The sequence below is a fragment of the Pseudorca crassidens genome, chromosome 20 (genome assembly GCF_039906515.1).
Source record: "Pseudorca crassidens isolate mPseCra1 chromosome 20, mPseCra1.hap1, whole genome shotgun sequence".
Classification (NCBI taxonomy): Eukaryota; Metazoa; Chordata; class Mammalia; order Artiodactyla; family Delphinidae; genus Pseudorca; species Pseudorca crassidens.
In genome coordinates this window covers 8,366,150-8,389,838 of record NC_090315.1, presented here as the reverse complement: position 1 = coordinate 8,389,838, position 23,689 = coordinate 8,366,150, and the positions used below count along the sequence as shown (strand labels likewise).

The 23,689-nt window shown below is 53.9% G+C and overlaps 1 protein-coding gene across 7 annotated transcripts; it reads left to right on the top strand.

Moving 5' to 3' along the window:
• The first annotated feature begins 4,477 nt into the window (after positions 1 to 4,477).
• Positions 4,478 to 22,889, top strand: MED25 (mediator complex subunit 25). Of its 7 annotated transcripts, none has more exons than XM_067720910.1 (18): positions 4,479 to 4,673; positions 4,769 to 4,814; positions 5,040 to 5,164; positions 11,827 to 11,925; positions 12,344 to 12,464; positions 12,720 to 12,882; positions 13,012 to 13,142; positions 13,382 to 13,469; positions 13,565 to 13,758; positions 14,194 to 14,322; positions 14,737 to 14,822; positions 14,900 to 14,957; positions 15,051 to 15,158; positions 17,379 to 17,567; positions 17,897 to 17,968; positions 18,096 to 18,314; positions 18,568 to 18,751; positions 21,080 to 22,889. In XM_067720910.1, exons 1-18 carry the CDS (start codon positions 4,540 to 4,542, stop codon positions 21,322 to 21,324), a joined length of 2,391 nt encoding a protein of 796 aa, XP_067577011.1. In that variant the 5' UTR covers positions 4,479 to 4,539; the 3' UTR covers positions 21,325 to 22,889. The 7 variants fall into 7 exon arrangements, with proteins under 7 accessions (XP_067577012.1, XP_067577011.1, XP_067577010.1 ...); XM_067720909.1 differs by lacking the exon at positions 21,080 to 22,889 and adding an exon at positions 19,182 to 21,050; XM_067720912.1 differs by lacking the exon at positions 21,080 to 22,889 and adding an exon at positions 19,204 to 19,335 and having other exon boundaries at positions 4,481 to 4,673.
• Positions 22,890 to 23,689: the final 800 nt, after the last annotated feature.

Here is a 23,689-nt window from a genome sequence, read left to right as displayed (position 1 = left end):
TCTACGCCTGTGTCTTTATTCCTGTCCTGCCCTAATGGTTCAACAGAACCATTTAGATTCCATATGTATGTGTTAGCATACCGTATTTGTTTTTCTCTTTCTGACTTCACTCTGTATGACAGTCCATCCACCTCACTAAAAATAACTCAATTTCGTTTCTTTTTATGGCTGAGTAATATTCCATTGTATAAATGTGCCACATCTTCTTTATCCATTCATCTGTCGATGGACACTTAGGTTGCTTACATGTTCTGTCTATTGTAAATAGTGCTGCAATGAACATTGCGGCACATGACTTTTTGAATTATGGTTTTCTAGATCTTTTCTCTTTTGTGAGAACAGTTGCCCTCATTTATCCAAATATATTTACAAAATATATAGCAATATTAAAAAACATTTGTTTTTTTAATTTATTTTTAAAAATTTATTTATTTATTTTTGGCTGTGTTGGATCTTCGTTGCTGTGCGCGGGCTTTCTCTAGTTGCGGTGAGCGGGGTCTACTCCTCGTTGCAGTGTGCAGGCTTCTCATTGTTGTGGCTTCTCTGTTGCGGAGCACGGGCTCTAGGCACGCAGGCTTCAGTAGTTGTGGCACGTGGGCTCAGTAATTGTGGCTGGCAGGCTCTAGAGCTAAGGCTCAGTAGTTGTGGTGCATGGGCTTAGCTACTCCGCGGCATGTGGCATCTTCCCGAACCAGGAATGGAACCTGTGTCCGCTGCATTGGCAGGCAGATTCTTAACCACTGTGCCACCAGGGAAACCCACATTTGTTTCTTTTAAACATGTTTTGTCTGCACTCTGGATTTGATTTCTAATAGCTGATAAGAAATATTAAGACATTTACCCTGCACGTTAAATTACATTAAACTAGAGGAAAAACTGCATAAAATAACAAATGAACTAAAATATCAATTTCTCCCTGTAGTTCTATGAATTCTTTCTTTAGTCCACTTATATTTATTTTCTACTGATATATTTAGATTTATTTCTATTGTTTTATTTTTATATTTCTTGTTCTGCCTTTTCAACGCTTTTTTCCTCCATTCTTATCTTTTACTGGATTTTTTGTTTGTTTGTTTCCTCAGTTCATTATTTTCTCTTTCTTCTGGTTTCAAAGTTATACACGAATTCTCTTTTATTTTTATTGGTTATCCTTGAAACTTTACCTTACACATCTAATTCAGCAAAAGTTCAGTTAAAGATCTTAAACCCTCTCTCAAATAATACAAAGAGAATATAACACCTTAACTCCGTTAAGCTCCCTCCCAGACTAACCAACTAGTGTTGTCAGCATTTTAGTTTTACTTTTTTTATGCCCTCGTTGAATATCTCTCTTATTTTATGCAGGCAATATTTATTTGTAATTACGTAAATGTTTATGACTCATGTTGCTCTCCCTCTTCCTTCTTGTCTCTCAGATAATCTTTCCAGGTTAATTTAAAATTTTCCTACTGCCTGAAGTACTTCCTACCGAAAAACTGTTTCTCCCCTCACCCCATTTAAGGAACCGGCTTGCTCCCCCTCACGGAGCAAACAAGGGCACCTCTTTCTTGTTTTCGCTCCCTCCTGCTGCAGCAAGAGTCCCAATAAAGGCTTGCCTGAATTTCTTGTCTGGCCTTTTATCAATTTTTATTGATTAAAGAGTCAAAGGAGGCTTCCCTGGTGGCGCAGTGGTTAAGAATCTGCCTGCCAGTGCAGGGGACAGGGGTTCGAACCCTGGTCCGGGAAGATCCCACATGCCGCGGAGCAACTAAGCCCGTGTGCCACAACTACTGAGCCTGCACTCTAGAACCCATGAGCCACAACTACTAAGCCCATGTGCTACAATTACTGAAGACCACATGCCGAGATCCTGTGCTCCACAACAAGAGAAGCCACCGCAATGAGAAGCCCGCGCACCGAAACGAAGAGTAGCCCCTGCTCGCCGCAACTAGAGAAAGCCAGCGCACAGCAATGAAGACCCAATGCAGCTAAAAATAAAATAAAGTTTTAAAAATTATTTAAAAAAAAAGAGTCCAAGGACCCTGGTGGGTGACACATGGAACCTCTGGCCAATAGCCTGTGAAGAACTGAACCCTGGTAACGATGACGAGAATGAGTATGGGAGAAGATCCTTTCTAGTTGTGCCTCGAGGTGATTACAGCCCTGGCTGACACTTTGATTATAGTCTCTGAAGCAGGGGACCCAGCTAAGCCATGCCTAGATTCCTGATCTACAGAAACTGCGAAGTAACAATGTTGTTGTTTCAATCCACTAAATTTTGGGGTAATTTGTTACACAGCAGGAGACAACTTAATGTCCTTTATTTATCCTATTATTTTGCATATTGTGGTTCATTATGAACCTGACAATTCCAGTACCTGGAGGTGGGGGACCTTCATCTGTTAACTGTTGTTTCTGTGGACTCTAATTTCAGTCTTTACTTCTGTGCTGGTGATCTTTGTGATATTGATCAGAGTCCTCTAGGGAGGATTCACTTCTACTTCTGCAGGTTGTCAGGAGTGTTACTATCCTGGAACTAGATCAGCTGCCCTGGACGGCTCTTGCTTAGCTGGGGAACTACACTGAAGTTTTACAAATCACAGCTGGCTTCAGGCTCTTGGTAATGCCAGTGCAGTCCTATCTGGGGCAGGAAGTTCGATTCCAACTGCATCTTTTTTTAAATTTGTTTCCTCTGTGGGGGAGGGAAGATACTTGAAGACTACCCATACCTCTTATGAAACCACCAATGTCACAAAAACAATGTCATATCACCTAATGTATCATAATGCCAGAAGCTGAAGTCCAGGCTAAAATATCTCATTGTTTAACTTATCGTTTGTAATACATTAATGGAAATGGTTAAAAATCAGTTAATGGAGCCAATCACGCATTCAGCTTATCTAAAGAAAAGTTTCCTTATGGTTAGGAGAGAATTTTAGGTACCATTTTAATCTCCTTACCAATTTATCATTTTGCCTTTCTCCAACTTACTTTTGTCTTCCTTATAATTTTTTAAAATTTAATTACACTAGCATAAAAAAGAAAGGAGCTGCTTTAGATTAAAAGAAATTTAAGCCATCTAAATACGTGTTTGGTCATTGTTTGGATCTTGATACAAATAAAACAATTGTAAAAAGGCATTTTGAGAGAATTGGGAAAATTTGATTATGGATTTAAATGTTCAATGATACCAAGAAATAACACAATTTTGTTAGGGGTGTTAATGGCATAGTGGTTATGTGCAAAAATTTCCATCTTTTTAGAGATGCCTGTCAAGAATGTAGAAGTAAAATGATATGTTGGGATTTGCTTTAAAAGGGTTCATCAAAGAAAAAAAAAAGGGATCGATAAAGTACATGTGACAAAATGGTGACACTGCTGAGTGCAAAGCAATGCACTCTTTTACCTTGAAATATATTGACAAACTGCATTGGAGCAAGTCGTTTTGGTTTCCACCCCCACTAGATCACCTCTGAGCCGGCTCATTTCACCCAAACCCTCCCACCCCAATGGACTTATTATTTCCAACTTTAATTAACATTACAAAGGTAAAATGCTATGTCATTGGACTCTCTGTTAGCACTTTTTAATTGGTGAAGATGAGCGGCTTGCAGATATTTGCTATTTTTAATATTTTTTGCGTGTGAGAAAAGCCTGCTTAGTTTTCTTCCCCATTAAAAAAATCAAGTATTTCTATTTTCCTTAGTTTTTATTGATTAGTAACATGTATTTATGTAGCTACAATGACTTTCCCAGTTTACAGTATCGTTTTCAACTTGGTTCATGGAGTCTTATGCAAACAGTTCAATATTTTACGTTCTCCGGCTTTGCTGTAATGATAAAATCTTTTTCCAGTCTTCAGGATTATACAGGGTTATGCTTTCATTTGTTATATTTACATTTTTAATCCACCTGGAACGTATTTATGTTCTAGGCCAGTTTCTGGCTCTTCTCCCAGAAAACAACTAGCAGGTGTTGCTTAGCAACCTCCACTTGGGTTGGAGTTCGGCTTCTTTTCAGGGTGGGAAAAACAGCTGCACTCCCTTCAGAGTTGATTGCAACCTTAAAGCGTTGCCTAGTAACGCCGTTTCGGATGCTGTGATTGGACCCTTCACACGACCCCCCCATCCCCCCCAAGCCAGAAAGAACTTAACTAGAAACCTAATCTCTCTTTTAGAAAACAAGGGCAGTGTACGCGTTGCATAGCAACCAGGTCTCCAGACCCTCCCATTGAAACTAGTGTCGGAATCGTCGCCCCGCTCAAAAATGGCGGCTGACGCACCGCTTTCAATATATTTCGCTCTCGACAGTTCTACCAATAATTCAGTCTTCCACATCAGGCCCCCGAAGGGGTTCGCTAGGTCCTTTTTGAGTCTTGCACACACTGGCTGCGAAGGAGGATGGAGATAAACCCACCAGCCTTGGGTGCCCCGCACAAACATGGCCGCTAGAGCGTCAACAGCGACGCAAGGCCGTCTGGCGCGGCTGCGCGCGCAGCGCAAGCGCATTTCCGCTCATCCCGCAGTGGCTACGGCGGCGGTGACGGTTGTGGCGCGGGGCATGGTCCCCGGGTCGGAGGGCCCGGCCCGCGCCGGGGGCCTCGTAGCTGACGTGGTGTTTGTAATTGAGGGCACGGCCAACCTGGGGCCCTACTTCGAGGGGCTCCGCAAGCACTACCTGCTCCCGGCCATCGAGTGAGTGCCGTTTCCGCGACTCCAACCCCGCCCTCCGACTTTAGTTTTCCACAGTCTCTTGCCTCACCCCGACCTTTCACCTCCGACCTTCACAGGTATTTTAATGGTGGTCCTCCTGCCGAGACGGACTTCGGGGGAGACGTGAGTCTTGGGACTCTTGAGTTTGAGGGAAGAGGGAAGCTGGGAATCCGGACTCCTGGGTCTGAGAGAGGAGGGGGCGGGGACCTGGACTCCTGGGTCTGAGGTGGGAGGGGCTGGGGTCTGGACTCCTGGGTCTAAGGGACGGGGAGCTGGCAGCCCCAACTCCCCTGAGGGAAAAGGGAGCTGGGGTCCCAGATAAAAAATTTCTTTGTCCTCCCCTTCCAGTATGGGGGGACCCAGTACAGCCTCGTGGTGTTCAACACGGTGGACTGCGCCCCAGAGTCCTACGTACAATGTCACGCTCCCACCAGCAGCGCCTATGAGTTTGTCACCTGGCTCGATGGCATTAAGTGAGCTCTTTTCTGGGCTTTGGGAAGGGTTGGGGGACCCTGTGACGGACCGCGGAGGAATGGTGGCTTGGATTTGAGCTGCAGGATCCATCCCCTCACATTAGTTGCCTGAAAAGGACTGTGATGGGGATTGTGGTTTTATCCCTAAGTCACTTCTGTGGTCGGTTCTGTGTGCTTAGCTGATGTTGCTGTCTGGCTCGGAAGTAGAAAGAACTTCCCAGTCAAGGAGGCCTGTGGAACTCCAGCACCCACGTGTGATTCCTCCCTTTTCTGCCTGTTGCTTCTCATTTCTACTCTGGTTCTCCATTTTCAGGTGGAGGCATTGAAGCCTGAGTGCAAGAGGGGTGGGGCTAGGCCAAGATAAGCTAGGCCTCTGTGCTTTGGAGTGAATTGTGATAGTTCACATTGCAGGCTCTTGCAGGTGCAGACAGACTGGGGCCACAGCGTGGTTCCACCACAACAGAACTCTCTGTCCCCTGTGTCTAATATAATTTGTCTCTAAAACGGGAAGTTTAGTAGTACTTGTAGGTATCATGTTACTTATTCACTATTGGGTAACAGATTAAAACTTAGCAGCTTGGGACTTCCCTGGCGGCCCAGTGGTTGGGACTCCACACTGCCCCTGCAGGGGGCACAGGTTGATATCTGATTGGGAACTAAGATCCCACATGCCTGGAGACGCGGCCAAAAAAAAAACCAAACGACTTAACCGGCCTAAGACAACAGACATTTATTATCTCATGTGGTTTCTGTAAGTAAGGAGTTCAGGGGTGGCTTCGATGGGTTGCTCTAGCTCAGGGTCTCTTGTGGGATTGCAGTTACCATGACTTTGGGCTGCAGTCATCCAACAGTTTGATTGCGACCGGAGGATCCATTTACAGGGTGGCTCACCCTATGGCTATTCGCTAGAGGCCTCGATTCCTTGCCAGATGTTAGCCGTGGGGCTGCTTGAGTGTCCTCCAACAGCTGGCTTTCCTCTGCCTGAGCAATCCAACAGAAAGAGCAAAGAGGAAACCACAGAGCTTTTTATGATCAAACCTTGGAAGTCACACACCATCACTTCTATCACATTCTGTTTAGTACACAAGTCAGTCCTGTCCAGTGTTTGAGGGGGTGTGAATACTAGGAGACGAGGATCATTGGAGACATGGTTACAGTGACTTTGTAGGGATACTTTGTGAATTAAACGAGTTGATGCCTCTTTAAAACAGTGCCTGAGGGCTTCCCTGGTGGCGCAGTGGTTGAGAGTCCGCCTGCCGATGCAGGGACATGGGTTTGTGCCCCGGTCCGGGAAGATCCCACATGCTTGCGTACCGCAAAAAAAACAAAAACAAAAACAAAAAAAAACAGTGCCTGACACGTATTAAGTGCTACCTAAGCTTTTGCTGTTGTTTTGTGTTTTGGTTTCTTGGATTGCAGATGGATGATGGTAGTCCATGTCTCAGCACTCTTGGGAGGATCACAGGACCTGATTTTCATACTGTGTTCAGCTCAGGGTCTGGTCAGAGTTCATTAAATAACACCAGTTCGCTGTTACCTTTGTATGTCCCTGCAGCAAATGTTTGTTGAACACCTGCTTTGTTCCAGGCTGTATGCGCTGGACTGGGTGCTGCATGTTCACTGCAAAGTTGACTCTTAAGTTTCCCCCTCATGGTCTTTAGAATTCATGGTCAGGGTAGAGCAGGGTTTCTCAGCGTCAGCACTGTTGACCCTTTGGGCCAAATGACTCTTCGTTATTGGGGGGCCGTACTATGCATTGTAAGGTGTTCAGTAGCATCTCCGGCCCCTACCCCCCAGATGCCAGTGGCTACTTCCCTCCCCCAGTCTGACAAAGATGTCTCCATACGTTGTCAGGTATCTCCTTGGGGGCAGAATCCACCCCATTTAAGAACCTTTGGACTAGATTGTGGTAAGACTTGAATAATGTTGAATGGGGGGCTCCTTGAGGCCCAAGTCCAAGTCTGATGTTCCTCAAGTCTCTAGCACCCAGCACAGGGCCTGGCACAAAGGAGGCCTAAGGAAAACTTTGTTGAACAAGTGAGTAAATGAATGAATGCCCAGAATGCACTTCATAATCTGGTTTCCCCGCCTGGTAAACTCCTATATAAACATCAAGACCTGACTCAAATGTCCTTTCCCTGATTCTGGCAAGCAGCCAGTTGCTCTCTCCTCTGACCCCATTGCTCCCAGGTGTTTCCCTGTCACAGCTTCACACCTCTGGACTGTGAATGTCCAGGACTTGGGTGTTTCTCCTGCTGTTTGCTTCCAGCTGGGGCCTGGGACCCAAGAGGCCTTAGGAGACCTTCGCTGAATAAATGAACGAGTGAAAGCTGTGGGGAAGATAATTACCAGGAAACCAAACCTTCTGGTGGGTGTCAGGAAAAGCAGTTAAATCCCCTTATTTAAAAATGTCAAGGGCACTGGGAAGATAAGAGGGAAATGCTTTCTGAATACTTTCATCCCATATTCACCCTCCCCTTTAACCAACCTAGAATACACTGTACCTATAACCAAATAAAAAAGCTTTGTGTGCTGTATGCTCACCGGAATCCTCCCAATCAGCTGATAAACATTTTAAGCCATTATTTAATATTCACAGTCGTCACTGTTTTATCAAGTCCTATGTAACTATCTAAATTCAGTTTCTGTGGCATTTGGGGCCCTTCTGTAACAGAGATCACGAAGAAAGTCAGCAAGTTTTGTTCACGCTTGGAGAAATCTTATCTTTTCCTGGAACATCCATCACTTATGGAACAAAGCAGGCAGTGTGATTTTTTTTTTTTTTTTCTTTTTTCTTTTTTGCGGTACGCGGGCCTCTCACCGTTGGGGCCTCTCCCGTTGCGGAGCACAGGCTCCAGACGTGCAGGCTCAGTGGCCATGGCTCACGAACCCAGCCGCTCCGCTGCATGTGGGATCTTCCTGGACAGGGACATGAACCCGTGTCCCCTGCATCGGCAGGCGGACTCTCAACCACTGCGCCACCAGGGAAGCCCAGCAGTGTGATTTTTGAAATGTCCTTGCTTTGGAGAGGTTCATTTCTGATGTTACATTTTCCTTTCTGACAAGAGGGGCGGTTCCCCCTCCTCCCTACAGCTAGTGACCCAGCATCAGAAAAGCTAGGGTAGGGACTTCCTTGGTGGCTAGCAGGGGACATGGGTTCAAGCCCTGGTCCGGGAAGATCCCACATGGCACGGAGCAGCTAAGCCCGTGCGCCACAACTACTGAAGCCTGTGTGCCTAGAGCCTGTACTCCACAAGAGAAGCCACTGCAACGAGAAGCCCGTGCACCGCAACAAAGAGTAGCCCCCACTTGCCGCAACTAGAGAAAGCCTGCACGCAGCAACGAAGACCGATTGCAGCCAATAATAATAATAATAAAAGATTAAAAAAAAAAGGATAGGGTAGAAGGAAAATAGCCCAAGTGTCTTCCCCATAGCGTTGTGACAGTGCGTTTGTGCATTCATTCATTCATCTGTGCCTTCATTCATTCAACAGATGTTTGTGGGGCAAATTGTTCCAGGCACCGAGGAGTCGGGGGTATGAGGCAGGCAAAGTTCTCGCCCTCTTGGAGCCAGTGTTTCCCTGGGGTGATGGGCTGGGCAGGGGTCTGGCAGTAGGAAGTCCCTGGTCAGAGCTGGCTGCTGTTCATGTTCCTTCAGTCCCTCTGGGGGGCTCCCGGGGCCTGTTGGCCCATGAAAATGGGTGGTGAGGACTCAGTGGTGTGACATCGGGCGGAACAATTGGGGGCAGAGGCATGAGGATGAGGAATCATTTTATTTTTACTTTATGTTTATTACTTGAGGGGTTTATTTGAAACTTTATGATATTTAAAACATGTTTTGCAACTGGTCATGCTTTCTCCCATTCCCCATTTTTTTTTTTTTTTTTTTTTTTTTTGACCGTGCCACCCAGCTTGTGGGATCTTAGTTCCCCGACCAGGGATGGAACCTGGGCCCTCGGCAGTGAGAGCGTGGGGTCCTAACCACTGGACCGCCAGGGAATTCCCTCTCCCACTGCCCATTTTTAAGGTTTTCTCATTTCTTGGACAAAATATTTGTTATGTGTCTCTCTCTGAGTTGGTACAAGATGGCTTATGCTTACTGCTCAGTAAGAAAAAGGCCAGCTTTGGGATCTCAAAGTGGTCAATCGCACTTTCCCTTGTAAATTATTTTTTTTAGAAATTGGGGTGAAATTCACATAACACACAGTCATTTTATTTTATTTATTTTTAAATATTGATTTATTTTTTGCTGCGTTGGGTCTTCATTGCTGCGCGCCAGCTTTCTTTAGTTGCAGCGAGCGGGGGCTACTCTCTGTTGCGGTGTGCGGGATTCTCACTGCAGTGGCTTCTCTTGTTGTGGAGCACGGGCTCTAGGCGCGCGGGCTTCAGTAGTTGGGGCTCGCGGGCTCTAGAGCACAGGCTCAGTATTTGTGGTGCACAGGCTTAGTTGCTTCGCGGCCTGTGGGATCTTCCTGGACCAGGGCTCGAACCCACGTCCCCTGCATTGGCAGGCAGATGCTTAACCACTGCGCCACCAGGGAAGTCCAACACGCAGTTATTTTAAAGTGAACAATTCAGTGACATTTAGTACATTCAAAATGTTGTGCAGCCACCTTCTCTATTTAGTTCTGGAACATTTTCATCACCCTAAAAGGAGACCCCGAATGCCTGAAGCAGTTGCTTCCTGTCTCTCCCCCTGCCCCCTCACCCCTGTCTCCTTAGCCCCAGCCATGAAGATGGCTTGATTTCTTCCAGCACAGGAAGCTGGCAGTAGGGTGGATCCAGAGTTGGTTCATTTATCGGGGTCTCCCCCAACTCTGCGCCATTCAAATTCCTGTGCAAACTGGAGTCTCGGTGGTGAGGAAGAGGAGGGCTGGGGAGTGGGTCGTGGGGAGGAACAGTGGTGTGGCCTGAGCACCCTGAGCGTGGGCGCAGAGGGCAGGAGTCTACACCGGGAAAGCGTTCAGGTGGGCACAGAGGGGGCATGCTTCGGAGGCTCACTTGCCCAGCAGGCATTTCCCGGAACTCTGTGTACTTTTAGAGCTGGCTCAGACCACTGGCTCTCCCTCACTGAGGGCTGCACCGTCTGGAGGGGCGGTGGGCTGTGGAAGGAAGCTTGACATTCGCAGTATTGGGGGACACGTGATGTGATTGAGGGTGGGCCCTGAGATCAGGTGGCAGGTGAGGAAGGCTTCCTGGAGGAGGATGACACTGGGCTGGGTGTCTGGTTAGGCAAGCAGGGTTTCTACCTGTGCCAGAAGGGGCAGTGGTACATGGTCTTGGGGTGGACAGCACAGGCAGAGGCCTGGGCGCGTGGCTGATCACGGAGTCCAGGGACACCCAAGAAGCTCTGGAGGACTTGCACCCAGAGAGGATGGAGTGGAAGGTGGACAGGGCCCCAGATGCCCAGCTGAGGGCTTGGCTCTATTCTGGCCTTGATGGCCAGGGTTGGATTTGAAGCCATTTGTTTATGTAACACACAGTTCCCAAGGCCTCCCTTGTGCCAGGCTTGGTGGGGTGGGGTCGGTGAGGCTGGCGACAAGGGAGGTCAGAGACCCCCGTCCCTGCCTTGTCGGGGAGACAGGTGCCGACACAGACACAGGGGCCACGGTTCAGAGCAACAGGGCCCTTAGGGCTCCCAGAGCGGGGCCCAGTCTGCACAGATGTCCCCTGCGGCAAAGGTTCAGCCTTGTGACCACGTGACCCGAAGAATCATGGTGACAACAACTGCAGTCTAGAAGAGGCCTGCCACAGGCCACACGGGGACAGACACTGGGGACCCCTCTGTAGATCAGCTGGGGGAGAAGCCCAGATCTGTGTGTAGTCGTTTTCTGGGGCTGCTGTAACAGTACTAGAAACAAGGTGGCTTACAGCAACAGAAAGTTATTGTCTCGCAGTTCTGGGTCCAGGAGTCTGAGATGGGGGTGGGCAGGGCCGTGCTCCCTCTGGAACTTTAGGGGAGGGTGCCTTCCTTGCCTCTTCCAGCTTCTGGTCGCCCCAGACGTTCCTTGCTCTGTGGCAGTGACATTCTGATCTCCACGTGGCGTTCTCCCTGTGTCTCGTCACATCCACATTGCCTTTCCTCTGAGTGTGTCTGTCTCTGTGTCCCGAGTCCCCCTTCTTATAAGGACACCGGTCATATTGGATTAAGGCCACCCTAAGGACCTCATTGTAGCCTGTTTACCTCTGTAAAGACTCTGTTTCCAAATCAGGTCACATTCTAAGGTGTGGTGGAGGGCTAGGACTTAAGCATACCCGTTTTGGGGGACCCAATTCAACCCATAACACTGTGGGAAGACAGAGGAGGCCCCTGCTCCAGGCTGGGAAGCTGGGGTGAGGCCAGGGCAGATGGCCCAGAGAGGGCAAGGTGCACAGGGACTGGGACACAGCACAGGATCCTGGGCTTAGAGTCCTGGGCCCTTTCTCTGTTCCATCCTCTGATGGGGCCTCTTGCCAGAGGGACTGCCTTGCAGGAGATGACAAATGTCCCCTGTCCTCGTGCCGGCACTGGGGATAGAGCAGGAAACTCGGCAGTGTCCCCGTCCCAAGGTGCACAGTCTATGAGGAGGGATGGCGCAGGTTCGGGCCCTTCCAGGGTGGCCCAGGGGCTGGGGGCTGGAGCCGCAGGGCCCCCCAGGGGCTGACCGCCTGGCCCCCTGCAGGTTCATGGGCGGGGGTGGCGAGAGCTGCAGCCTCATCGCGGAAGGCCTCAGCACAGCCCTGCAGCTGTTCGATGACTTCAGGAAGATGCGGGAGCAGATGTGAGTGGCCCACGCCGGTCTCTGTCCGCCGGGCACGTAGCCTGCTTTGCCTGTCGTGGGGCTCCACCCCCGGCCTCACTGTGGGGAGGTGGGTGGGCTCTGCATGCTGGACACGGGGCTGGGAAGCAGGCGGTGTCCAGACGGTGTTCTGATGAGATCACCTGGCCTGTGCCCAGTCTCGGTGTCCTCATCAAAGGGGAGCCAGCTCTGGGTCTGCTTCCTGCCTGCCCTGCTTGCCGGGCATCTTAGAGTGAGTCAAGAGGCTCTTCCGGGCCTCAGTGCTCTCAGCTGTGAAATAGGGGCCTGACTCCTGACTTCCTGTGGGCCGGAGGACTTGCACCTCTGCTGGTGCCGGCTCTGGGTCTTTTCTCAGGGCCCCTGTTGCCACGCGCTCCACATCTTTCCTTGTCCTCGGCAGCGGCCAGACACACCGAGTCTGCCTCCTTATCTGTAACTCGCCCCCGTACCTGCTGCCTGCTGTCGAGAGCACCACGTACTCTGGGTGCACGACGGAGACCCTCGTGCAGAAGATAGGGGAGGTGAGGGCTCCTGGGTCTGAGGGAGGAGGGCTGGGGCCTGCTGCCTTGGGCCACAGGATCGCCACAGACCCCGTGGCCAGCTCAGCTGGCTCCTGTGGGAAGAACTATAACCCAGAATTCTCTGGGGCAGCTAATACAGGTCTTGGGGTCTCCTGTCCCAAAGCCCGATGGGATTTGGTTTTAGGGCCCAGCAGGTGTGACAGCCAGGGCTTGGCCTGGTGGCTTTGTCCTGACTGCTTGTCCCCTCTCCTGTAGCGAGGAATCTACTTCTCCATCGTGTCTCCCCGGAAGCTGCCTGCCTTGAGGCTTCTGTTCGAGAAGGCAGCTCCCCCGGCCATGCTGGAGCCGCTGCAGCCGCCAGCAGACGTGAGCCAGGACCCGCGGCACATGGTGCTCGTGCGGGGGCTTGTGCTGCCAGGTGAGGCCCGGGTGCTGCTGGGGCGACGGGGGTGGGAGGGGCGTCCTCCCCGGCTTCTTCTCACTTGGATTTTCTTCCCGTCTCTCAATCCCCTTCTCGTGGGGCTCGATATCCATCCTTGGCTCTCAGTCGGAGGTGGCTCGGCCCCCGGCCCCCTGCAGCCGAAGCAGCCTGTGCCCCTGCCTCCAGCACCACCCTCGGGGGCCACGCTCTCAGCAGCCCCCCAGCAGCCTCTGCCCCCTGTCCCCCAGCAGTACCAGGTGCGAACATCAGCGGGGAAGGGACACGCTCCTGGGGCCTTGAGGGAGCCCTGGCCCCTTGGGAGAGACCTAGCTGGATGTTGGGCCTTGGGGGTGATGGGTGTCTCCCTTGAGACACCTGGAGAGTAGAACTTTTAGGGTGGGGAATCATGTCCCTGTGGGGTGATGGGAGTCACGAGCTCCTGCGATATTGGGGCTGGGGAGGGTGGTCCTCACCAGCCCCTCCCCTCTACCGCCAGGTCCCTGGGAACCTGAGTGCAGCCCAGGTCGCTGCCCAGAACGCAGTGGAGGCCGCCAAGAACCAGAAGGCTGGGCTGGGCCCTCGCTGTGAGTCCTGGGCGGGGATGTGGCAGGGCGGGTGGGGGCAGCCGGGCCGCTCGCCACACACCTGCCCCCACCGCTTCCCTTGGTGTCTCCCGCAGTCCCGCCCATCAGCCCCCTTCAGCAAGCCGCTGCGGGAGCCGGTCCCCCCTACAGCCAGGCCCAGGCCCCCCCGCTGCCCCCAGGACCCCCCGGCGCCCCCAAGCCACCTCCTGCTTCCCAGCCCAGCCTGGTCTCCACTGTGGCCCCTGGCCCGGGCCTGGCCCCCCCTGCACAGCCAGGGGCACCGTCCATGGTAGGTACCTGCCTTCTGGCTGCCAGCACAGTGCAGGGGAGGAGCAGTTGGCCTTTCTGAGGAGGGCCCAAGGGCACGTGGGTCTTGTTGTTCGGCGTCCTCGGGGGCTCGTGGAGCTTGTGCTGTAGGCAACACTGAGACTGCAGGGTCCGGGGGCAGAATCATGGGGTTTGTGGTTCCGGGTGGGTGAAGACTGTTCTCAGGAGCCCAAGGGCTCCTGGGAGTGCAAGACATCAGGGCCTTGAGAGTCTTTGAATCCTACAGGGTCAGAGCATTTATGGTCCCAGGCATGGCCCAGTGGTGTTCTGGGCCTGGGGGTGCAGAGGAAGGGACCTCCGTCCCGTTCTGCTTGTTGGTTTGTCCCTCTCTCAGGACACTTCCCCCCAGAAGATGGTCTGACCCTGCCCCATGGCCCTCCTTCCTCCCCTCTGTCAGGCGGGCACCGTGGCCCCAGGAGGGGTGAGTGGCCCTTCTCCGGCCCAGCTCGGGGCCCCGGCCCTCGGCGGGCAGCAGTCAGTCTCCAACAAACTCCTGGCCTGGAGCGGGGTCCTCGAGTGGCAGGAGGTGAGTGGATCCATGGGGCCAGGCCTGGTGGGGTGCAGGGTTAGGCCGGGGCCCCCATGGGGTCGTGGGACTTGTGGTCCTGAGGATGGTTCCAAGGACACGTGGGATTTATAGCCCGGAATTCAGGATTAAGAGAGGTCTTGGATTCTCGGTCCAGGGAAGATCCGGGGGATGGTGGCATCTAGGGGACAGAGGGCTGTGGGATTCGGGGGCAAGAGGAGGAGCCCCAGCGTTTGTGGAATTTGAAAGCTAGAGGATTGTGGGATTGATGGTCTGGTGGAGGGGCCCAGGGCTCATGGGACTTAAACTGGGGTGGGGGTCCCGAGTTTCGGGGCTCCCAGGGTAGGGCAGGAGAGGCCAAGGGGATGGAGGCTCAGGGCCTTTCTCACTGTGACATGCCCTTCTTCCCCTCAGAAGCCCAAACCTGCCTCCGTGGACGCCAACACCAAGCTGACTCGGTCACTGCCCTGTCAGGTCTACGTGAATCACGGCGAGAACCTGTAGGTGCCTGCTGGGGGTGGGGTGGGCGGGAAGCTGGGGTGTGCGTTTCCTGACGCCCCTCCCGTTGTTGCCCCAGGAAAGCAGAGCAGTGGCCCCAGAAGCTGATCATGCAGCTCATCCCGCAGCAGCTGCTGGTGAGTGGGGAGGGGACAGCCGCCCCCCCCCCCCCCCGCCTCTGTCCTCACGCCCCTGCTCCGCCCGCTGGCTCACGTCAGTGTCTCCCACAGACCACCCTGGGCCCTCTGTTCCGGAACTCAAGGATGGTCCAGTTCCACTTCACCAACAAGGACCTGGACTCCCTCAAAGGCCTCTACCGCATCATGGGCAACGGCTTTGTGAGTGGGGTGGGCGGGTGGGGGGGCAGGTGGCCACTCCCCATCCTCGTGGGCCCCAGGGAGCCACTTTTGATGGTGGGGCTGCCTTTGTGACCTCGGGTTTCTCAGCCTTAGCTTTTTTTTTTTTATAATTACAACAAGCACCAGGTTGAGGTCTGTTCCGTGTTAACACCCTTGGCTCTGACGGGGCTTTGCTGGGTTGGCTTCCTGGGGCCAAGAACGACAGAAATGTATTCTCTCGCACTTCCGGAAAAGAGGAGTCTGAATGAAATCAGGGTGTCAGCAGGGCCGTGCTCTCTGAAGCCTCTAGGGGAAGACCCTTCCTTGCCTCCTACAGCTGGTAGCCCCTGGCGGGGTTGGCTTTAGGCAGCAGAACTCCAGTCTCTGTTTCCGTTGTCACATGGCTGCTTCCCTCTGTGTGTTTCTTCCCTGTGTGTGTGTCTCTGTCGTCTTATGAGGACACCAGTCATTTGGACTGGGGTCTTCTTTAATGATCTCATCCTAACTTGTTACATCTGCAAACACCCTATTTCCAAATAAGGTCACGTTGACGGGTGCTGGGGTTTGGCACTTCAGCATGTGTTTTCGGAGGATACAGTTCAACTCATAACACTGAGGGAGGCTCTCTAAATAGAGCAGAACCGGTTAACGAGTACATCCTGTGGACCTGGCACTTTTCTAGGAGAGGGGACTTTAGGCGGATTACCTCATGGAATCCTCAGGAAAATTCTACAAAGAAGGTGATCCTGAGAGTTGGGAATACCTGCAACTGCAGATAGTAATACACCCAACCAGCAGAGTTTTTAGAGCAGATAGATGATTGGGGTGGAGGCTTACAACAGTTCACGCTTTCTCCTAGTCCCATGTGTATCAGCTGGGCTCAGCTGGGCTAGTCTTGCTTGGGGACTCTTGTGGGGGTTACTGTCAGGTGGCGGCTAAGACTGTGGTCATCTGAAAGCTCACCTGGGCTGGAGGTGCAAGATGACCCACTCACATGGTGCGGTCAGTGGGGTTCAGCTGGGCCTGGCCATCCGGGTGCCCACATGTGGGCTCCCCATTTGTCTTGGGCTTCTTCAAAGCATGGCAGCTGGGTTCTGAGAGGGATGTCCCCAAAGCGAGCATTGTACAAGCAGACATTCATTTGTGACACGTAACAGGACATCCAGAGGTGAGCAGCTCTCGGGGTTACTTATGTAGCCCCATGACGTCAGGGCCAGGATCTCTGGAGTTCTCTTGGCTTCTCTCTAGTGGTTGTAGGATGGCTTTCGAAGCTCGAGAACTCTTGTTTGACTTGATGTAGGAAGGCAAGAAGGAGGCGTGGCATCAGCCGTGTTTTTCCCTTTCTTTAGGAAAGCACTTTCCCACACTCGTGGGCAGGCTTCCCTTCACGTCCTGGGCCAGACCCAGGCCACTGGGCCACCCCTGGCTGCATAGGAGAGCATCGGGGAACAGGCACCCATGAGTGCACTGGGACCCAGACATGTTGCTACCCAAACGGAATCGGGGTTCTCTACCCAGGGGAGAAGGGCAGATGGTAGACAGCTAGCAGGGTCTGCCTCACGTGAGAAAGCAAAGCTTACTTGGCCAAGGTTCTACAGGGGGGACCTCAGTCTTATCAGCCCCTCCTCCCCCAAGAGCCCACCTCCTGAATACCCTGCGTATTACGGGCTTACCTGACATTCGCTAATGTTTCCCGGGTACTTCCGTGCGTCCAGCCATGGGCAGGCTGCCTGACGTGTGTCGGCACATCCCGGAGTCACATCCCCTGTGGTGTTAGCGCTGCTACCCGCGGTTCTCACTGCGGGTACTGAGGCTGGGAGGGTGTGGCACCCCCAAGGGCCTCTTGGATTCCCAGTCAGTCACGTATCCGCCACCACCTTTGATCACATGATTCCAGTGTCAGCTCTCTGTTGAAGCCCCTCCCTCTCAGCCGTGAGCCCTCCCAGCCTCCCGCGGTGTGGCCAAGTTGGGGGGACTTCCTCTCTGCTCTCCTGCCCGGTGGTCAGCAAGTGCCCAAGTGAACAGGTGCCCAGCCTCGCCCTGTTCCTTTGGGCACCCAGCTCTCTGGAGCAGCCTCAAGCCAAGCCTTGAGTCTCCTCCACCTTTCAGAGCAGGAAGCTTGCCAGTCCCGGCCTGTGGGGCCTCTAGAACCATCTGAAACCCGGAGGGGTGGGAGGCCTCCTTCTCCAGGGTGTGACCAGTTGCGATCCTCTCCTACAGGCGGGCTGCGTGCACTTCCCGCACACGGCCCCCTGCGAGGTGCGCGTGCTCATGCTCCTGTACTCGTCCAAGAAGAAGATCTTCATGGGCCTCATCCCCTACGACCAGAGCGGCTTCGTCAACGGCATCCGGCAGGTCATCACCAACCACAAGCAGGTCCAGCAGCAGAAGCTGGAGCAGCAGCGCGGGGTGAGCGCCGCGGCTCCCGGCCCCAGAGCTCACGGCCAGACCCCGCAGGGCCCTCCTGGGACTCCAGCGCTGGGCACTTACTCCTGCCAAGTTCAGCCCCGTTCCCATGTTGCCATGCACCATTGCTCTCCTTTTTTAGTGTTCGTGTCGGATCTCCAAGACACAGCCCCCTCTTGGGGACCTGGGAACGTAAGGTTTACCTCCCAGACCTGCCCACCCGCTGCAGAAAAGGTCCCCAGCTCCTGACAGGTTCCCTCTCAGGGCGCAGACCCTCCCCGACATGGGGACGCCCCGCCAGCCACTGATCTGCTCCCTCTCTCCTCACACAGATGGGGGCACAGCAGGCACCCCCGGGGCTGGGCCCCATTCTGGAGGACCAGGCAAGGCCCTCGCAGAACCTGGTGAGGACAGGGCCAGTGGGGTCAGGGCCCGGGCGGGGGTGGCCCCAGAGGAGGCTGTGATTCTGACCCCACCACAGAGGTCAAGGTGTCTGGGGGCTCTGCCCTCACCCCCGTCTCTTCCCGTCAGCTCCAGCTCCGCCCGCCGCAGCCCCAGCCGCAGGGTACCGTGGGGGCCTCTACGGCCACGGGGCAGCCGCAGCCCCAGGGTGCTGCCCAGGCGCCCCCGGGCGCCCCACAAGGCCCTCCCGGAGCGGCCCCCGGCCCGCCCCCTCCCGGACCCATCCTTCGGCCCCAGAACCCCGGGGCCAACCCCCAACTGCGGAGCCTCCTCCTCAACCCACCACCGGTGAGCTTTGGGGGCGGGGGGCAGATGGGAGCTGTGGGTCCTGTGCCTTGACAGTTTGATTCCTCTCATCTTGGAGGTGGGAGGTTGGTTTGATTGGAGGGTGTGACTGGCGGCCCGCCTGGCTCCTCCCCATGTGTCTTACGTGGGCTTCTGATAAGATTCCTTGGAAGAAAGACCAGAAGCTACCCGAGGGGCTGGGGGAGGTGGGGGCTCCCCACCAGGGCCCTCTGAGCTGCTTTCCTTGTTCTCCCAGCCCCAGACTGGGGTGCCCCCGCCTCAGGCCTCCCTCCACCACCTCCAGCCACCAGGGGCCCCTGCACTGCTGCCCCCACCGCACCAGGGCCTGGGGCAGCCCCAGCTGGGGCCCCCGCTCCTGCACCCGCCGCCGCCGGCCCAGTCTTGGCCTGCACAGCTTCCCCCCAGGGCTCCACTGCCAGGTAAGGGGGTTCGGGGGAGGCCAGGGTCCTGGACTGAGTATCCCAACAGCCCCTGGACTGGAGCCCCAAGACCAGTGACTTCTGGGAAGTAAAGTTCTGGGATTGAAGAATAGCGGGTCCCCCATGGCTCTTGGGGCTCTAAGGGCTCCTGGGGGACCAAGGAGGCAGGAGCTCTCCCCACCATTCCCCTCCTGCGTGTCTTCCTGGGGTTGCTGGGAAATGTAGTCTTAGGGCCAGAGAGGTATGTTGGGGGATGGGCTCCCAAAGGCTTAACGGGAAACAGACTATCTGTGGTCACATGGCGTCAGAAGGCGACTCTGTGGGTCCCCCCAGGTCTTCCTAGACCACTCAGTGCCTTGGGCTCCCAGAGGAGGAGGGAGGAAGCAGGTCCAGGGCCCTCCAGGGCCCCAGGGACTACTGGGAGATGCAGTCCCTTCCCCACTGCCCCCCAGGTCAGATGCTGCTCAGCGGGGGTCCCCGGGGCCCGGTCCCCCAGCCGGGCCTGCAGCCCAGCGTCATGGAGGACGACATCCTCATGGACCTCATCTGAACCCCCGACACCCAATAAAGTTCCTTTTAACACACGCCCCGGCTCCCGTCACTGACATCCCCCAGGACTGGGCAGGAGGAGATGGGGGGAGACACCTCTGTCCTTGTTCTCGCTTCAACAGACGTCCCTGAGGCCCCGGGCTGGTGAGGCCAGGGCCTTGGCGGCGAGTCAGGCGGTCTGGTGCAGCCTGGCTCCAGGGAGATGTGGAGGCAGCAGGCAGGGCCCCCAGGACCACGTGCACTCGTGGAGCTAGAGAGGGTACCAGGTGGGCCCGGAGGAGGCCTCTGAGCCAGCTGGGCTTGGCAGCATCTGTGAGAAGCAGGAGTCAGGGAGGCTGGGAAGGCAGGTGCTGGCGGTCTAGGTGCGGAGACCACAGAAATGAACGTGTGGGGGCAGGAGGAAGCTTGGGGTGGTCAGAGGAGCGAGTCCATCCTTCTGGAGCACGAGCATAAGGGAGGGGGGCCTAGAGAGGTGGGCAAGCACCAGGCGGGGACGGGGCTCAGGTTCCAAACCAAGCAGCTGGAGGCTTGTCCAGGGGATGCAGAAGAGCTGCGGGAGGCCACCAGCAGGGGCCAGGCCTGGGTTGGCTGGCTCTCAGAAAGCCCCCTCTGGGCTATGGGATGTGATGGGGCAGGACGGAAGGCAGGTAGGGGTCTGGGGCAGTTTCCCTGGGGAGAGGAGAGGCCAGAGGAGGGGCTGGGCCGAGTCGGGGGGCAGGAGGGGTGAGGCTAGAGACTAGTGTGCTGTGCGAAGAAAGCTGGGGGTGTTCGGGCGGGGTTGAGGGCGGTGCCCAGGGCCTGGCCTGGGTGTGTGGTAGACAGTGGGCCTCCCTGAGGCAGGGAGCTGGGAGAAGGAGCCAGTAGTGAGTGTGATGGTCCAGGGACATCCAAGTGACCAAGGCCGTGTTGGGAGCTCAGGATGTGTGTCCTTAGCGACAGTATGTGTTTGGTGGTTGAAGACACCAGAATGGATGAGGTCTCATGTGGAGAGGGCAGGCTCCATCCAGGTCCCAGGCAGAGACCTACCTTCCAGGGCTTTGGACAGGGTGGACAGTGGAGCCATCCTGCTGATGGGAAACCCAGCAGGAATGTAAGGAGGATGTACAGGTTTGGGATGTAATGAGGCAAGGGGCCTCAGGTCGTCCTTAGAGAGACGTCCAGGGGACGGCTGGATACAGACACGTGGCTGGAGCACAGGGGTGCTCTGGCCTGGGGGCAGAAAATTAGTTGTCCATTGTCAGACCCTAGAGCAGTGTGTTGCTCAGAGTGTGGTCCACGGCTGGACCACCAGCATCCGCATTGTTTGAGATGCCGGTTAACATCAGATTCCCGGGCCCCGTCCCAGGAGAGAGGTTGCAAACTGGTGGCCCGTGGGCCACTCTACAGATGAGTTTTGTTTGGCCTTCCCTGTGTTAGCATATGTGGCATTTTTTTTCCTAACAAGTTAGTTGTAAAAATCAGGATAATTCACACACACGCACACACACACAAACACACACACACACACACACAAAATCTGCAGTCTTGGCTTCTCTTGACAAGTCAGAAGATCTGGCACCCCTGGGCCCGCCCTTCTGCCTAGCAAACAACGGGCTGGAGCTGCCCCTTTCCATGGGGCGTGTGCTCTCTGGTTCGCCACAGTCCCCACCACTCCCTCTTGACTCCCCTACCACGAGGCAGGAGGCTGTTGCCTTTGGCACGGGGCTTGCACTGTTGTTGTTCCTGTGGTAGCGTTCGGAGACAGTGAAATCTTTCTTGTACCCATGTCTCTACCAAAAGTGGCAAAACGAAAGAGAGAACGAGAGGGCCACGTGTTTCGAGAGAAATGGGAGCGAGCCTATTTCTTTGTGGAGGTGAAGAGCATGCCTACGTGCTTAATATGCAAAAAAATCGTGTCTGTGTTGAAAGAATACAACCTGAGGCGTCACTATGAATCCAAGCACAGTAAGAGCTTCGACCAGTACACAGAGCAGACGCGAGACGCAATACTCAATGAACTGAAAAAGGGCCTCAAGTGTCAGTAGGGCTGGTTTTGGGAAGCGGACGGGAGCAGTGGCACGGCTGCCACTCACGGTTCCTGAATCATGTGAAAAGAGTCACCTGGGCATTCCAGCCTACCGACAGCGAGTTTATAAGGGAGCAGAAATGATGCCTCCCGAACAGAAACTCGTGTCTGTCTGGACCATCCTTTAAGTCTAGCAGGCGTCTGCATCCCATGGGGAGGTGAAGAGAAATCCGAAGACTGACAAGTCCGTTGCTTGAATGAGTCAAATCAATAGTGGCCTTTTCTATCGCTGCTCATGAACTGTTACCACCCAGTTAGCTTTATTTATTTGTGGTGTGGAGAATCTCGATGTGACCGAAGAAACCTGTGACACCGTGCCAAGGCAGGCCCGACACCGGGAAGCGACCCGTTTTCTGTGTGTTGAGAGAAATGCAGTTTCACGGAGACTGGCCAAAACGCCTGGGCACAGCTACAGACCGTGGTCGTGATCAGACGACCAGCGTCCCGCGGGACCGGCAGGGGACGCCTTGACCCGAGGACTCAGGTCGTTGCATCATACCAGCCACTGACCTTACTAAGAAAGTCAGCGGAACACAGGACACGACGTCCGTGACAGGCTCGTGTACCTTAACCACGGGCAGGCTGGTGATGAACTTGACGCACTGTGTTTTATAGAAGCTCTGTGACCTGGTTGTCACAGGACGTGTGGAAGCAGTCTGAACCGTTGCAGTCCATCCACTTGGTTCATTTCAGATGAGGCAGAAGCCACACCTTGGTTCCCCTGAGAAGGTCAGTCAGAGACTTTTGATCGAGGTTCCAACCCTTCTGAACACTCTCTTTTCTCCGCAAGGACATACACAAACAGCTACTTGAATGTATGATTGTGTTCACCCAGTCCTGGCAAAAATGGGGAAGTTGTTGGCAGGGAATATTCTGACTCCCTTTCGTTGCTGCAGTTGGTTTCCAGAAACGAAAGACATGGCCCAGACCACGTTCACCCAACTCGTGGTGTTAAAGACCAAATTCCCCCAAGGGCTCTCCACATCCAGACTTGATGAAAACTAACACTGTCCACTTTGCCTTTGTTGGTTAATGTCGATCGTGTGAATGCAGACCGCAAATAGTAGTTATTGAACGAACTACAGGGCAATAAGCTGCTGGTTCCTAAGTGGGTTCCACCGGAAGATGACAGTCCTACACCACTCTCCAGTAGTTGTCCTGCATCTCTGCGTTTGGAAGCGGCCACGCTTGTGAACAGCCGTTTTCCGTTACAAAACTGAATCAAGTTCAATATCGCTCCCAGCTTCAGGAGTCCAGGTTGAATTCTCAACCACCCATCCCACCATGACATCCAAGGCCTGACGTTGACATCTGGGGGCGGCAGGGATGATGTCGGCCTCCCGGCTTCAAGTCAGGGAGCAGAAGAGTTACGACAGAGAAAAAAAATTTTAGTAATTAAATATTTCTATTTTTCAATTTGTATTTTTTCAATTTTGGATTTGAAATATAAACTCCAGTATGACACATGTTTGTATTATGTTCCATGCATTCACCAGAGTTCAGTAAAGATTCCATTTGATTATATTTCTGGCCGTCGACTTTTCTTATACCTGGCAAGTGCACTCATTTATGTGGCCCACCTGGCTCCTGCCGGCATTTGAGTTTACGATCCCTGCCCTAGAACCATCTAGAACCATCTAGAACTGTCGAAGCAAATCCATCCGGGGGCGGGAGGGAGGCTGGGCGTCGGCATTTGGAACAAGCTCCCTCGGCGATTCTGACGCAGATGAGAGATGGAGCAGGAGATCCCAGTGGCGGTCGAAGGAGGGAAAAGCGGGTGAGGTTTCCCAGGCAGCGTGCGTAGTAGGGGTTTCTGAAAACTCAGATGGCTCCAGGGACCAGGCAGGTGATGGAAATGTGTGACGCGGACGGGTGTAAGACGACAAGGATTGATGGGGACTGTGGCGAACTTGGGGAGTGCTTGCCCCGCCTAACTGCATTCAAATTAAAACCAAAAAACACTGTGAGGACCAAACAAAATCCGCTGGTGGGTCTCACGAGGCCGCCGGGCCGCCATTTTGTGACCTCTGGAAGAAGAAGACGCGAGGACAAAGGACAGAGGCCAGAGAAGGACCCACGTGTGCGAGTTGGGTGGGGGCCGGGAGACAGGAGGAGCAGGCAGGCACGTGTGTTCTGGAAGCCGAGTTTCTGAGGAGAGAGGGATCGACTGTGTCCAAAGCCGCTAAAAGGAAAGAAGACTAGCGGGGAGCAGCCCGTGCCGTTCCCACCAGGGTGGACGTTGCCCTGCAGGGAAACACAGGCTCGAGTCCATCTGGGACAAATTGATCAGACAAAGAAATGTTTCCAGTCACTGGTTTGGCCGT

Bases quoted from the DNA above. Each gene is read 5' to 3' on its own strand.
- MED25 (XM_067720909.1), top strand. From the start codon at position 4,540: ATGGTCCCCGGGTCGGAGGGCCCGGCCCGCGCCGGGGGCCTCGTAGCT. The intron at 4,674-4,768 runs GTGAGTGCCGTT...CGACCTTCACAG, and splicing joins TACCTGCTCCCGGCCATCGA to GTATTTTAATGGTGGTCCTC. The intron at 4,815-5,039 runs GTGAGTCTTGGG...CTCCCCTTCCAG, and splicing joins AGACGGACTTCGGGGGAGAC to TATGGGGGGACCCAGTACAG.